This window comes from Ascaphus truei, chromosome 4, assembly GCF_040206685.1.
Source record: "Ascaphus truei isolate aAscTru1 chromosome 4, aAscTru1.hap1, whole genome shotgun sequence".
Taxonomy (NCBI): Eukaryota; Metazoa; Chordata; class Amphibia; order Anura; family Ascaphidae; genus Ascaphus; species Ascaphus truei.
In genome coordinates this window covers 286,111,517-286,127,418 of record NC_134486.1, presented here as the reverse complement: position 1 = coordinate 286,127,418, position 15,902 = coordinate 286,111,517, and the positions used below count along the sequence as shown (strand labels likewise).

At 39.6% G+C, this 15,902-nt stretch overlaps 1 protein-coding gene across 1 annotated transcript in view; it reads left to right on the top strand.

The window, feature by feature from the left end:
• Nucleotides 1–15,598, top strand: part of SEC63 (SEC63 protein translocation regulator) — a 50,255-nt gene extending 34,657 nt beyond the window's left edge. The window contains exons 14-21 of the mRNA XM_075597566.1: nucleotides 1,754–1,836; nucleotides 4,308–4,367; nucleotides 4,853–5,023; nucleotides 7,310–7,468; nucleotides 8,497–8,598; nucleotides 10,500–10,598; nucleotides 12,561–12,665; nucleotides 15,181–15,598. Of these exons, the coding sequence (XP_075453681.1) occupies nucleotides 1,754–1,836; nucleotides 4,308–4,367; nucleotides 4,853–5,023; nucleotides 7,310–7,468; nucleotides 8,497–8,598; nucleotides 10,500–10,598; nucleotides 12,561–12,665; nucleotides 15,181–15,321 (920 nt within the window). The 3' untranslated portion in view covers nucleotides 15,322–15,598. The remainder of the gene's footprint in view (nucleotides 1–1,753; nucleotides 1,837–4,307; nucleotides 4,368–4,852; nucleotides 5,024–7,309; nucleotides 7,469–8,496; nucleotides 8,599–10,499; nucleotides 10,599–12,560; nucleotides 12,666–15,180) is intronic.
• The last annotated feature ends 304 nt before the right edge of the window (nucleotides 15,599–15,902 follow it).

Below are 15,902 nucleotides of genomic sequence, written 5' to 3'. Positions count from 1 at the left end.
GCTCAAGATCGGAAAGGGCACATGCCAAGGATGCACCCGGTCACCAGCAGCTTTCAACGTGTACGCAAAAGCTGTCATCCGGCGAGCCGGTCTGGATGAGTTCCAGATCGGCATGAAAATAGACAGCAGAAAGATCAACAATCTCCGATACGCCGACGATACTACCCTGCTGGCTGAAAACAAGAAGGATCTCGAACATCTGATCATGAAAGTCAAAGAAGAAAGTGAGAAGGTTGGACTGCGCCTGAACATTAAGAAGACAAAGATCATGACAACAGCAAAAAATGTGAATGTTAATATCAAGATCAATAATGAGGAAATTGAAGTGGTTAAAGATTTAATGTTCCTTGGCTCAAAATTGATCGCAATAGTGACTGTACCCCTGAGATTAAGAGACGTTTGACACTTGGAAGAAATGTGATGATCAGTATGAACAACATCTGGAAGGGTAAAGACATCAGCTTGGCAACTAAATGCAGATTGATCAGTGCGATCGTTTTCCCAATAGCAATGTATGGCTGCGAAACCTAGACTCTGGGAAATGCAAATAGGCGAAAGATCGATGCATTTCAATTGTGGTGCTGGAGTCGTCTGCTACGCATTCCGTGGACAGCCAGAATAACAAACCAAGCAGTCCTGGAATGGACCAAACCGATAATATCATTGGAGTCCAAAATAACAAAGCATAAGCTCACCTACTTTGGTCACATCATGCGAAGCAAGTTGCTTGAGAAGGACGTCACGCTTGGAATGACTGGTGGTAAAAGATTAAGAGGCCGTCCAAGAACTCGCTGGCTAGATACCATCAAGAAAGATACTGGACTGAACATAGCAGAATTGAAAGAAGCCGTGAGAAATCGGAAGACATGGAGCACACTGATCCATAGATTGGCCGGGAGTTGTACTCGACTGAACAGAGAGAGAGAGAGAGAGAGAGCTTTGAGGAACTTAAAATATAAGCCATTTGCTGTTTTATATCACTCCCTCTCTACAGCATTTCAGTTATCGGTTTTACTCTGTTTTGTGCGTGTCCGATGCCTGTGGCTTCAGCTGATAAATTTGCATGCTGATTTGTGTTTCTACAGAAAACCTAGTTAGTCCAAGATACTGTACAAATGTCTGAACACTGCTTGTCAAAGGGTCACTAAACACACAGGCTGCAGTGCATAATAATTTTAAGGTTCTGGTACTTCTCTGCCTCACTACCAGTTCTGTTGATAATGTGAATGAGACACAGTATAAATATGTTTTACATTTATTATTTTGTCTTTTGTCGTCAAACCATAATCTGTGAAATACGATTAGACAACTTAATTGAAAATATTAGGTGGCTTGTACTGTTTAACACAATCGCCAAATGACTAGTATTTTTTTTTTCTTCTACTCTGTGCTTTTAACTATTTAACGTAAAATTCTACAGAACGCCTTTTCCAGCATATACTAGTTGACCAATGTTTTTATGGTAAATAAATTGACAGAATCCTGAAGTTTTATACAAGTGCAATCATTGCTAGACTTGTACTCCTCCATTGAACGGAAGTAACATTATGTGACACATGATTGATCATCCTCTTTTACGGGAAATAATTGTATCGACTGCACATGGCCTCAGGAGTCTAATACCTTCTGTCATAGATGGTTTAACATTTCATTTTCTCTCCTCACACTTTAAAAGGTGCCAAAGGGTTCACATAATAATGACATAGAAAGTGAGAGTTGAATATTTATCTTCATATCCTTACATATTTTACAGTGCTAGACGATGAAGATAGTAACAATATCACAGTGGGTTCCCTGGTCACCGTCTTGATTACTCTAAAAAGGCAAACAATGGCTGTAAGTATGACTTGTGTTTCCAGTACGTCGGGAACCTCTCGTGGTTTTCATTTTTCCTTGGATGTGATACTATAAGCAGGAGCTACAACTAGAATCTCACTATTTAATTGTAAATCCGTTGCATGACAGAACTTTTCAGCTTTTATATATCAAAAATAATAGCGACGTTGGTAAGGTTTGTCTACAAAGCCTATTTTCTTTGGTAATATGGTTTGTTTGGTTAGCACCTTTTTCCCCAGGTAATTATGTGATCTTGCCAGGAAGAATGATGAGTGTAGGCTCCTTATATTATGTGCAGTATGCTTCCGCACATCTGAATGAGACTTGTGAAGTCTACAAATAACTCCCTGGTAGTGGATTAAGGAGGTAAGGCAATCTAACGAATGTAAAAACACTCAAACTGCATGCACATTGTGTGAAATAGTTCTCCTGGCTGGCGTTGTTTACACGTGTGATTGCATCTAACGTCTTTGCTGCTTCTGTTTTGCGAGTGAATGTTTGCACAATGGTCACCAAATATCACCAATCATCCAGTCCCTACATTACTTAAACTGTAGATCGTACCATACCTCATACACAGATCTTTAATACCCTCTAGCATTGAAATAGTCAGTTGAGGTGGAATTCCAATTATTTTTTGTATTGCCTCCTTTCTTGTCCAAGACAACGCCTTGCTTTTAGAAATGTATGTGTATTTCGTTCCAGTCATTGGATATTGCCAGCACGTAGTTGGGTTTGAAATATTGAATATTAAATTGTAGCTATGCAAAGGTTTAATTGGTGACCACAACCACTTTAAATTTCTCCGACCCCTTCCCCTAAAGCTTCAGTTATTTCATGGAAACTCAAACGACTGGTTAATTAAAACCCTCCTAAGTGTTCTTTGGCATGTTAAAGCTGCAGTTCAAGCTGCAGTTTAAAAAAAAAAAAAAAAAATTCCCATTCAATATGTGCATCAATACAATCTGCACACTGGCAAGGGATTAGCTAAACTGCAGATCAATCTGTTCTCCGGTAATCGATCGCTTGCTCCGGGTTATTTAATGCAATTCTTGCACAGCATTGTGAGCAACGTAGTCCTGCAATATGATTGACTGGGCAGTTACTAGATACAATTGGTGCACTGCTAGAGAGAGGGCGGGGCTCAAGAGCCAGAGCCTATCAGAAGGGGAAGGGGGCTGTCACTTTGGAGATGCGTCCTACATTAGAAACATTACAAATGTCTTTAAAACATTTTTTTTAAATTCAAGTATTTTCTTAGTACAGAACTGATTTATTACAACAACAAAAAAACGTTGGATATTGCTTGAACTGCTGCTTTAAACTATGTGAGACTTTGCAGGATGAACATTTTAGTGCAGGCCACGCAGGCAGTGTATGCTCCACTCTGAATATCATAGCTGTTCCCTAAACAGCTTGCACTTTTTGTTTTTGTATTGGAGGAGAGCTGCTTGCGACCTAGTCTCCCACTTCACAGACCAGTGTCCTAGCCATATGGTCAAATGTGATATACTGTAGCAACCTTTAAAAGCTACATCTAATGTTTGGTGTGGGAGCCAACGGGTATATTTACACACGCTGACAAAAATAAACATTGTGTAGCCTGTATAACATTGTGAATTATATTGTAAAGTAACCCATGTCCCTGTGTGCTATGTTGAGTGGGTGCGGCCTACCAATTCTGTTCTCCATCCCAAATATAGGAGTAAGAATTTAGTGTGTCACGCACACATGCGTGTGCGCACATGCAGATGCGCGCCCATACGCATGCAAGCACACATGCACATAGAGTACACATATACATTTTTACTTTGTAGTCTAAAATAAAAAAAAATTGTGTTTTGGTTCTGAACGTTTTATTTCTGTTTTGACTTTTTACCAGTTTATGGGGGGGGGGGGGACTAATGGTAAAACAGGAAAATGATCAAATTGCAAATAAAGCATAATTAAAAAGCTTAAAATAAGTATCACATCATACAAATATTAGAAAACTAAAATAATAAAACTGAAACCCAATATATTTTTGGCAATCTAGAAACACCTAGCGATGGGCATTTGGCCTGGTGTCCTGCTTTTTGTTCTAAATACTGTTTTGGGTTTTAGTTTTCATTTTTTTTAAGGATTTTGGCGTTTAAGGTACACCCAGGTTTGCCCACTTCCTATATAATTAAATGGTTCAGAAGGTGTCTTTTGGGGTAGCACTGCTTAGTAAGTACGAGCCTTAATCCTTTAAATGAAATGGGGTTCCACTTTTAATCGTTTTCCAACTGTGGTAATTGAACTATTGCAGAACCCCCAACCTCACCCTCCTTTTCGGATCCTTTTACCGTGTCAACTAGGAATTATTAAACCTGCTAATCAAATGTATTTTGATCGCGGTATGCATTTTCAATTCTGTTTAAAAACACTTGTGAAACAAGGTTTAATTTTATGACCATAGTGGATGCATTTTTATTTTCTCCCTCCACCAGGAAGTTTTTGAGAAGGAACAGTCGACTTGTTCTGCAGAAGAACAGCCTATGGAAGAAGGAGTAAGTGCAACCTGTGCTGTTTATACAGAAGTGATGCTAAGTACATTAGTGACTTAATTTTACAGTCAGTTTTTCGACTTGCATTTGTACTTTTATTTATCAAATGTTTTACCAGGAAGTAATACATTGAGCGTTACCTCTCGTTTTCAAGTATGTCCTGGGCACAGAGTTATGACCAATACATGGTTACAAATACAGAATTACATTAAGTGAACAGGGTTATACGTTGTATACAAGACATTGCATGAATAGTTAAAGATATGCTATAGGCGTTTGTAACAGTTACAGACCAGATTAAAATGTGAGACCGCTTTAGTTTTGTAAGAACGTAGACGGGTGGCGGTTGTGAGAGTCTCTGGTAGCTTGTTCCAGTTGTTGGGGGCACGGTAAGAGAAGTGTGTTTCTAGTGATGTGTTAATCTGCAACAGTAATGGCAGATCTTTAGCGTAGCACCTTACCTTGGTTTGTTTCATAATCTTTCCCAGCAGGGAGATGTCAGCAAAACGAAAAGCAAAGGCTGGCAGCAAAAAAATAAAACTGCCAAAAAGTCTTCCAAATCAAAGAAAAAGAAGCCAGTGAAAAAGAAACCGGCTCCTCCACCTTTACCACCGCAGAAGCAAGTCAAGCAGAAGCAAGCAAATGGTGTGGTTGGAAATGTACGGATTCCATTTTCAAAATCCCAAGCTTTTTTTTTTTTTTTTTATTGCTTCTATTTATTATAATTTTTTTTAATAATGTAGATATTTAGAATGTGGGTTAAAGTCACAATACCCAGAGTGATAGCGGTTGTGTGTGTGTTGTTTTTAGTCAAAGTATTCCCACTACGTGGCCAAATTCTATTAACATTTGAAAAAATATATATGGGGTTGTTGGTGTTGTAACCAGGAACATCACATAGATGCTCCTGCAGGTGCAACTTCCGGTTGTCAGCTGCTTGCCGTGTGTGATTTGTACGGCAACCTTTAGCATGTCGCGAGGTTCCAGCGGCCAGACTAATGCCCCGTCTGATTAACACAGCAAGGGTCCCTGTAGTGTGAATCCTACCTGACTTCCCCTGTCTGTAAGAGACGCGCAGTAAGAGAGAGACTGAATCAGTCACTCTAACTGCGCGCCTGTAACAGGCGATCGCAGGGGTTTCATTTTATTTTAATAATAAAGTATTGTTCAGATCTGGGGACCCCCTGCTTCCCAAGTTACAGGCCCTCTTATGGGCTGCCGGGATCCCTCTGGTTTGTTTAAATACCCCGATCACGTGGGCCGTGACGCGGGGGAATTTAAATATGGCCGTCAGGATACCGGCACCCCATAACGGGGCCGGTAACTCTGGAAGCAGGGTCTCCAGACCTAAAATCAGTGCAGTTCAGCTCCAGAGACCCCCTGGTACAATACTGTATTAATAAAATAAAAGCCCCGCAATCACCTGTTGGAGGCTCGCAGGTAGAGTGACTGATTCAGTCTATCTCTTACTACGCGTCTCTTAGGCTTGTTATAAAGTAGGTGGGCGCGCCCGGCGTTGCACATGCACGTGGCGTGCGCGTTTAGTTAGGGTGCAAGCCGTGACGCGTGCGGTTGGGGGCGTGACTGACGTCACAACTTTAGGCCGCGCTGGGATTGTTCACGGCAGCAGCGCGAAAATGAATTTTTATTGTAATTACCCTGGTCTACCGCGCCACTGCTCACGGCCGTGCACGCGTCCCTAGTGTAGAAACGTCTGGCTAACACAGCCAATTGTAATTGACACGGTAGCGCATGCATGCGTACTTTATTGCACGCCTTACAGACATGTGAAACCCGGGAGGATTCACACAGCGCGAGTCCCATTCAAACGTAGGCACCCCTGCTGTGTTAATCCGATCGTCCATTACAGCCTGCTGTGGATCATCTCGCTGAGTTTTTGGCAAATTGGCCGGAGTTTTGTCACGTGATGTGGTCGACAATCGGCAGTTGCATCTGTATATTTGTTTCAAATAATCACGCAGGTTTATACCATGATGGATCAAATGAGCCCATCGTAGAAAGATTGTTACTTTGCATTAACTTAATTAGTTCATTCTTTCTGAAAGTTGGCGGTTGATATAGACCTTGCTCTACATTTGGGTTATCATTACTTTAAAGTATCAATTCGTTTTATTTTGTTTCCCTCTTTTCTTTAAAGTAGCAATCCTGGTTCCCTTATTTTAGTTATAGTTTTGAAGCAGGGAGTCTCTGGAGCTGTGTTAATTTCTGCTTCGGGGGACCCCCTACTTCCTGGGATAGAAGTGGGTACTGGTAGCAGTTCCACCCGGGCTATGTGTGGCTATCGAAATGGCGGATTTAAAGCTCCAGCATCACACGGGACAATAGGAAGTCGTGACATTATCCCTTATCCTATTGGTCTGCATGAGCTGGAGATTTAAACCTGCGGAGCTGTCCCCGACATCACCTACAGAGGTACGTATCTCAGGCTGAAATTCACGCCCGTGAGCACCGGAGACCCCTGCTTTTCATCTAGGTGGAAAGGCACCTTGCGCTTTTTTCTGACAACTGTGACAGTGTTGAGTAGTACATTTGTGTGAACAGGGTACCTGGTGTTGATATGGAGTGCGGTTTTACTTCACGTAGTTGGTATAAGGCTACAATTTCTGATAAGACATTGCTTGCAAAGGTCAGATTTATGTAACCGCTTCATCTGCTGGGAGTTGCCTCTTCTAATTGGTTTACCAATCCCTGGGAGAAATGAGATAAGGCAACTGGTTCCATGGTTCCTCTGCAAAGAAGCTTGTTTCTGTGCAATCGATGATGGAACCAAGCAGTTTATAGGAAATATGTACTTGATCCCATGATGTCTGAGGCATAAAGGTGTTGAGTGCAAGCCCAACCATGTTGCAGTTTTGGTGTCTAAATTGGGATGGAAATGTCATAATCCTTGGGTTGATTGAACACAAAGTATTTCATTTTTTAAGGATATCACATCGAAAGAAGAGGAGGAAGAGGTTTCTGACAAAGGCAGTGACTCTGAAGATGAAGATACAAACAAGGACTCCCAAAGCGATAAGGATGACGGGAGTGACAAAGAATCGGACAGAGAGCAGGATGACAAGCACCGTAAAGATGATGAAGCTGTGAGCCATTCTTTTGTGTCATGGGTTTAAACCAATGGACTACATTAATCCATATAAACACGGGGCGTGCAGGCTTGGATCATTTTATTGCACAAAAGATGCAACTAAATGTCTCCTTTTGTTACTAGACTTGGGATCAGAATGTAGTAATGTCACTAATACATTACAAGCCAAATTGGGAGGTGCGCTGGAATTGTATATTTGTTTTCCATAAATGTAGGACCAGTTTACCAGCTGCATACTCCATAAAGGGAGGAGCGCAGGTTCGATGTATTTATTTTTATATCATTACAGTACTATTTCTTTTTTGCTTAACGCATTAAAGGGCTCTATTTTACTGACACAAAGGACACTAGGTATTTCTGAAATGTTGTTAATTAGGATTTGCTCTGTGAACCACACATACATACACAGTACCACTTACAGGACGAGGGTGTTCCTTGCTGCATGTGATTGCAGTAGAGGACATTGGAGCTGAGAGCTTATGCTTCCAAGAACCCTGTGATTTCTCTAATCATTTGCTGCATTCACTTATTACAGATATACCCCTGATTACTGGGGAAGCCAAATTGTTCTGTGGATAAGTCATAGAGCCATGTTATGAAATACAACGCTGCTAATCAAGTTCTGACCTCAACACTTCAAGGTCAAATAATACAAAAGTGTGCTTAAGCTAATATTTGTAGTAAGCACTGCTGAGGAAAACAGTGCATTCAATTTTGTATTTTAGAACCTGTGAGATTTGACCTGGTTTGCAAACATGCTCAAACTATTCCCTGGGTGACTTCATTGGAATTAGCCGATACGTTTCCCAGCCTACTTATCTGGACCAGAAGCAGACAGTAGTTTAGTTCTGTAGAATACTTTCAGAATACATTGGTGGGTGGACAACAGGACATATTACTACAGTAATATACATAATTTGTATTTCCCAGTTACTGCATAGTATTTTTTATTTTATTTTTATTTAAACTTGCACTTGTTGGTGATTGCAGTTTGTAAGTACACCTCATTTGACTTTTCAACAGGAGTGGCAAGAGTTGCAACAAAGCATACAGCGTAAAGAGCGCGCACTTCTGGAAACCAAATCAAAGATAACGCATCCTGTTTACAGCCTATATTTTCCAGAGGTAATTTTTGTGTCGCAGATTAGAAATACCTTGAAGTTTAACTAAATGATCTCTTTCAGGAAAACATGTGCAGAGTGCAAATTGATGTGCTATGTAATTATTGACTATTCTCACGTATATGAGAGAGAAATCTAACAATCACTCAAAAAAAACTCAATTTCCATGGGTTAGACATCTCCCTGAAGTGTGAATTGGATTTCACTGGTCTAACTGTATTGACGGGTTGCTACAATTGCTAAGTTGGAAAAATGTACTTTCTCTACCTAAAGATTTTCTGCCGTTACTTTGATAATGTCATTTCATACTATGTTTTGCACGTTCACATGCTAGATATGCTATATACTGAAGTGTACTATTTCTGCATACAATTAGCTTAATGACTATTGAGGTAACTTGAAAAATAACGTCCATTCCAGTTTTGTGTAATGTAGTGTTCACTGATCTTAACGCTGCTTAATGACTGGGCCTCAGTGAGTCACAATGCTTAAAGTGTGGGCATTTGGGTAATTTATGTAGAATTGTGTACATGAAATGTTTTCAATCAGTTGTATGTTCTTTGGAGACTTGGATAGTGTATTTTGTTTTAAACATAGAAGGAACATTTTCTATAACTTCAATTACGTGTTTTCATATACTTCCTTGAAAGGATGCGCTAAAGCTGGGGTGCGCAAAGTTCCTGACCTGCGCGCCCTCTCCAAGGACCTGGCGTCAAATGACACCGCGGGTCATGTGACATCACGTCGCGTGGCCCCGCCGCGCCTTTTGACACGGTTTGCCATGGCGACGCGTCACATGACGCCCCACGGCGTTGCCATCGCGACGTGTCGCTGAAGAGCCAGCAGAGATCAGGTAAGGGATGTTACAGAGGCCTCACGCCTCCCCCAGCATTTAATTTAAATGCCTTGGGGAAGAGCGCAGGGCCTCTGTAACTGCCGCGCCCCCCCACTTTGCGCACCCCTGCTGTAAAGTATTACAGCCATCTGCACTATAATTTCCTGAAGCAATATGTAAGTGAATCTAAAATATTTAGTTGTACAATTGAAACACCAGCCTGTGGATCAATTGTGTAAGGCGGATCAGCGTTATCTCAATGTTGCCTGACTCCCATTAAAAGGTTTGTTTTTAAGCACGGTTGACAACTTTGCAAAACAATTTATCACAGGCCTCTTGGCACGAGAGGCATTAATTAATAATGTATCTGTGTTAAGGCAGAAATTAGAATTCAATGATAGATTTATTTATTATTATACTCCACTGGATATGAAGAATTTACTACAGTAATCAGAGAAAGCAAGCTTGAAGTACTAATTTTCTTGCCTATAAAGATCAAATTACTGCACCAACATCTAAATTAATGGTCGTTTTTTTTTTTTGCTGTCTCAAAGAACAGATGTTTAACGTTTGTCTACATCAGTTTGAGTATGAGATTCTTTGGTTGATCTAATGTAGACTCCAAATGTACAAAAATACATGAAAAAATGTCAGTGTGGCTATAATAATTAAGATTTATTTATTTATTTTAAACTAGCCATCACATTTTTTTGTTCCAAGTAGCACAAAACGGCTTCATGTATTTCCATAAAACAATAAATAAGGGATGTCAATTGTAAAATAAATATATATATATATATATATATACACATATATATACATATATATATATATATATATATATATATATATGCACTGTATATTTTTTTATTTTTTGCTGTCTATGATCAGTTTGCTCATTTTGTGTACAGAAAAATGAAAAGGAGCAAAGATAAAAACATTTTTTAATTAGTACAACATAACTAAAAAGGAGGTACAAGAAACTCTCATACCATGAGGTACTTTATCAAGGAGTAAAATCATTTTATGCACACTGTATATGTACTGATATAATGAATGTTCTTTTACAGGAAAAGCAGGAATGGTGGTGGATTTACATTGCAGATAGAAAGGATCAAATGTTAGTATCTATGCCCTACCACGTGTGTACACTAAAGGATCGAGAAGAGGTGAGATGAGATTTGGAGCTTATGTCGTCCTTTCTTTATCTGGATGTTTTTTGGGGGGGTTTTGCGTTTAGATTGAATCAGGCATTTAAAACAGCTGGTCCGCCACAGCTGAACCGCATTATTTTCTGCTCCGTGGCACCGCCTAATATACAGTACTCGCCGTGAAGTTGCCGATGTTCTTCTTCCCTGGATGGAAATCAAAATGGCTGCGAAATCTTTTTGTGTCCCATGGGCAAATGGGAATCTGCCACATCTATTATTTAAACCAGCGGCAACAACACCAGTGAGCATCTGTTGAAAAGGTGCGGTCCCAGGAGATGAAAAGGCGGATTGGCTCCGGAGGACCTCCACATTCCCATCCTGAAAAAGAGAAGTGTGCATTGCTGCTGGTTTTTGTGTTTGTTTTTAACCGGGGGATCTGACATTCCTTATAGCAGTGGTTTTTATTTGTTGTTGTTTTTTTGCCTGTTGCAAAGTTGGTATAAAAAATAAATTAAGTCTGTTTAACACACTGAATTTCATCTAATATTTACATTGTATATGTGTATATCTATATATTTGCTCTTGAAAAAAGCTCAGTTGGGGACTAAAACATAGAGGAATAAATACTGATTTGCAGCTATGCTCTCTTGAGAGACACATACACACACATACACACACACACATACACACACACACACACGCTGTACCCAGCGTAATATTAGCAGATCTTAAAGGTTATTAATTAAACCTTATTCCCTGTAATGCCTTGCTGTCTCTTGTCCACTCTTCCCCCACCTTACACTCTCCTCCATCATGCCCTGCTCCTCCCCTCTTTGCACTCCCTGCCTTACTCTGTCTTCTCTCTTATGCACACTGCACTCCCTCCTCTCTGTGCACACTGCACTCCCTCCTCTCTGTGCACACTACACTCCCTCCTCTCTGTGCACACTACACTCCCTCCTCTCTGTGCACACTACACTCCCTCCTCTCTCTGCACACTACACTCCCTCCTCTCCATTTTCATCTTGTCTCCTCTCCTTGCTGTCTCACTATTTCCACCTCCTACTCACCTTGCTTTCTCTCCTCCCCGTGCACTCCCTCCTGCGCACTCCCTCCTGCCCCATGTGCACACTGCTCTCGATTCCATTATACTGTATTAACTCAGTGTAGGTACGTGCTATATTTGGACTTTACCGTGACCTAGTTAGCAGGTTTCACTCATGTTTTGATCAAAAGATGCAACTAAATGCAACTAAACTCCTTTGTTATTAGAGTTAGGATCAAAGTGTAGAACTCTCAGTAATAACAAACCAATTTGAGATGAGCGCTGGAATTGTATTTTTGTTTTCCATAAATGCAAGGCCAATATTTTTCCAGCTGCATACGTCATAAAGGAGGGAGCATAGGTATTGTGCATTTCTTTTACTCGCACGCCATCTCTTGACTGGGTTAGCAGACTTGAATAGTTTCTTGATCGAAAGATGCCACTAAGCGGCTTGTTTGTTATTCAGCTTGGGTTCAAAATGTAGAAATGCCACTAATTGCAGGCCAATTTGTAGTAACGCTGGAAGTGTATACAGTATTTGTTCTCCATATCTATATGTATAGATGCCTATTTTTTTTCTTATTATTATATAGATGGTTTCAACTGCAGGTTTTGGGCAATAGTACTAGAATTATATTGATATAATTAACCTTGAGTGCCAAGCTCAGATTAAGACATGTTTCCAGTAATTTAATGAGCATGTCAGGTGTATCTTAACCTCTTCACTGCCAATAACAGAGTAAAATGTTGATGCCCGTTGGCATAAAAAGTTGGGGTTAAGAAGTTGCGCTGAGAAGCAAGGTATCTCTCGAATTGGGCCGCTGCCTTTGATAATTTAGGTGCAGCAACTTTAAGTGAATGACCATTTGTTTTTAATACATTTTCATTGTATACATTTCCTGTTCTATATTTTTAAATCATTGATTCTTTTCTAGGTGGAGCTTAAGTTTCCGGCACCCAATAAACCAGGAAATTATCAGTATACAGTGTTTTTAAGATCAGATTCTTATATGGGTTTGGATCAGATCAAACCACTGAAGGTAATCATTTTTCTTGTTACTTATTCAGACGAGTGCCTTGGCTTTTTTGTTTTATTTTACCAGTCCTTTAAATTCTATAAACTCAATGTAGAATTTGAAACTCTTAAAAGCAAATCTATCTAATAACCCAAACGTCCACATTTAGAAGCATTTCAATGTGCATTATATGTAAAATGTAGGTGTAATATATATATGAATAGACATTTTACAACACTTGTATATTAATGTTTTCCTTCAATAATGAGGTTTAAAAACCTGCCCCAGATCAATTAATCACAAATCCGTATTACAACCTTCTTCTGCAATTTCCTAACAGATAGTATTTGAACGTTCATTCATTTTAAACCTATGAATCAGAAATATTGCTAGATTTGCACCCCAAAATGGTAGCCTTTTATGTCCTAGGCTAGGCCCACACATCTGAATTTACAAATGTGAAGACCAAAAAAAAGTTTCTCCGGCACAAAAGGTGTCACTTAAACTGCTCTCCTGTTACTTCCTTATAATGCGAAGCATGCTTTATGGGAAGGACCAAGCCATGCCATAAGTGGCTCAATATCTACCCTTGAAGGATTATGAAGGTGTTCACATGTTTTCATTGGAAAGTGAACGAAGGAAAGGCAGTATAAATATTTATTTTTCTGAAATAAAAAAGAAGCCATGACATATTACTTTTCCACTGAATGGAAGTCTGCAACGTATTAGAATGGCATATAAACACCAAAAGCAAGCAAGAGAATGCATCGAAAAGATGGGGGAAACCCCCTCCACCGTACTACACATACTAGAATATTTTGTTTTATGCGGCACAATTTTATCGAAAAGCACTGAAAAGGGACAGGTTAATTCTGTGCTAACTCGCATTTTCATGTTTTCTCTGTTTCATCAGTTAGAGTGTTTCATTTAAAGTTTCCTGAAATAATGCTATGTAGCAGGGGAGAATCTCTGACTATTGTTGTCATCCCCGAACATTTCCATACGTAGCTTTCAGAACCTCTCCGGTTTCTTCTTGTGTTCTGTGAAGTACACATCAGCAAGAGACATGAATACAGTGTACATGGAGAAGTGACCTGTGATATTTCAAACGCTCAGTACACACGAATACTTCTGAGTAACTTTTATTGATCAATTGACCAATTGAATGCAACAGGAATTAGTTGCTGGCCCCTCCACCACCCAACGTGTAAAAAGGGGCCACGAGTTAGGACAATTGTATCATTTTCTAGGGCCAATGTGATTAATAGAACATTGTACTATATACATTTCAATTAGTTCTGGGTTCTATTTTAACATTGAAATAAATTCCACTCGGTTGCATCTATTCACCCCTTTCCTCGCACCTACAATCCAGTCTGACGTCTGATTGCCTCTTGGCTATATCTTTGTAGGTGATGCTTTGCCACCTCAAACTTAATGTCTAAAACCGGGCTCTTTGTATTTTGTCACCTAAACCTAGCCCAATATCCCACCTATTCCATCACATTAAACAGAACCACTATCTCTCCTGTCACAAAAGCACATTGTCTAGGTGTGATATTTGACTCCCCCTTCCTTTCACATTAATGTTCTGGATAAAACGTCTCCTCTTTCTCCATAAAGCATTGCTAAGATTCACCCATTACTCTCTCTACTGTTAAAACTCTACTGTTTATCCTCTCCCATCTGAATTATTGTAACCTACTACTAACAAGCCTCCCTACCTTGCAACTTTCTCCTTTGCAATGTATTCAAAATTCTGCAGCTAGAATCATTTAACTTTTTCCAAGAAGTGTCTGCTCATCTCCTTAAATCCATCTTCTTGCTTCCCATCAAGTTCTGGATGTGCAACGTTCTCCTCCTTAACTTCAATGCTCTCCAGTCATCTGCTCCTCCCTATACATCTGCTTTAATTTCTCTCCACGCCAGTTAGTCTCCTGCGCTCTTCACATAACTCTCCACATTACCTGTGGCCCTCCCTTACACATTAAACGCCATCTTCTCTCCCCACCTTTTTATATTAAACCTAAAAACGCACATTTCCTTTCTTATTGTCTGATTTTGTTTGTTGCACTTATTGTATTATATCTCTGTGTACATAGTTGCTCTATGTAAATAATGATATATTTATATACACACACACACACACACACACACACGAAACTGTCAAATTGTTCCTTTCAGTTCCATATGGGATTGTAATACACTGCGCAGTTTTCCTGTACCAATTCAGCGCTGAAATAGCCAGGCCAGTAAAATTACTGTCTTGCAACCTTATCCAATAATGAAATAGAAGGATGTTAAAAGTTACATTCATGGTGGAAATTCGATTTATTTTGATCGTACTATTTAGTATTTTTCCCTCCCGTGAGCAATTTTTATATGCACACGCACACACGATCCAGCATTTAACACCCAAACGGATATTTAATCCTGTAGTTTGGCATTAACTTCCAGATAATGGCCTGTCTTTCAGAAAATGTAATTTGCAATGTTTGCGTTTTGTGCAAGATTTTATATCATGTTTGCTCTTTTGAAGCTGGAGGTTCATGAAGCTAAACCAATACCAGAAAATCATCCACAATGGGATACCACCATAGAAGGTGATGATGACCAAGGAGACAGCGAGGGCTTTGAAGAAAGTTATGAAGAGGAGGAGGAAGACGAGGAAGACGATTAAATGGAAATACAAGGAAAAATTACAAGAGTTGCACATGGTCGTCCTGATATTGGAGCTATTCCATTCGCCAGAGCTACAATGTAGAAGTTTGTGAGGAAGTTGATTTTTAGTTACTCTTTACCAGTTATGAGTGCTTTGTGTAATTTGCTATTGGAGGTCAAACAATCCCTTACCATTGGTACTACCTTTAAAATGTTTAGTGGCCTATTGAAGCCGTCAAGTGCAGAGTGCTGCATTTATTCCATCTGAAAACAAAATAAAGCTTTTTATTAAATTAGCATGTCTATTTTCAGAGACTGTTCATCTTTGTGCAAAAGAAAAGCCTTCGGTAATATAAGAGTGATTGTCAAGTCCTCGGTTTTCATTTAGAGATCGATTAGAAGTAAATAACATTTTATTTTAGTTTTTTTTACAGCTTTCATCTTCATTAATCCTTTTATTTCCATATCATCTTACATTTTTGCCATTCTCTATTACTGATGATATACTTTCATCACATGGTAGCACTAAGCACCTGTTTTTTCGACATTTTGTAAAGAGACATTCCACGTGGTTCACAAAACCTATTTTTATGAGGGTGG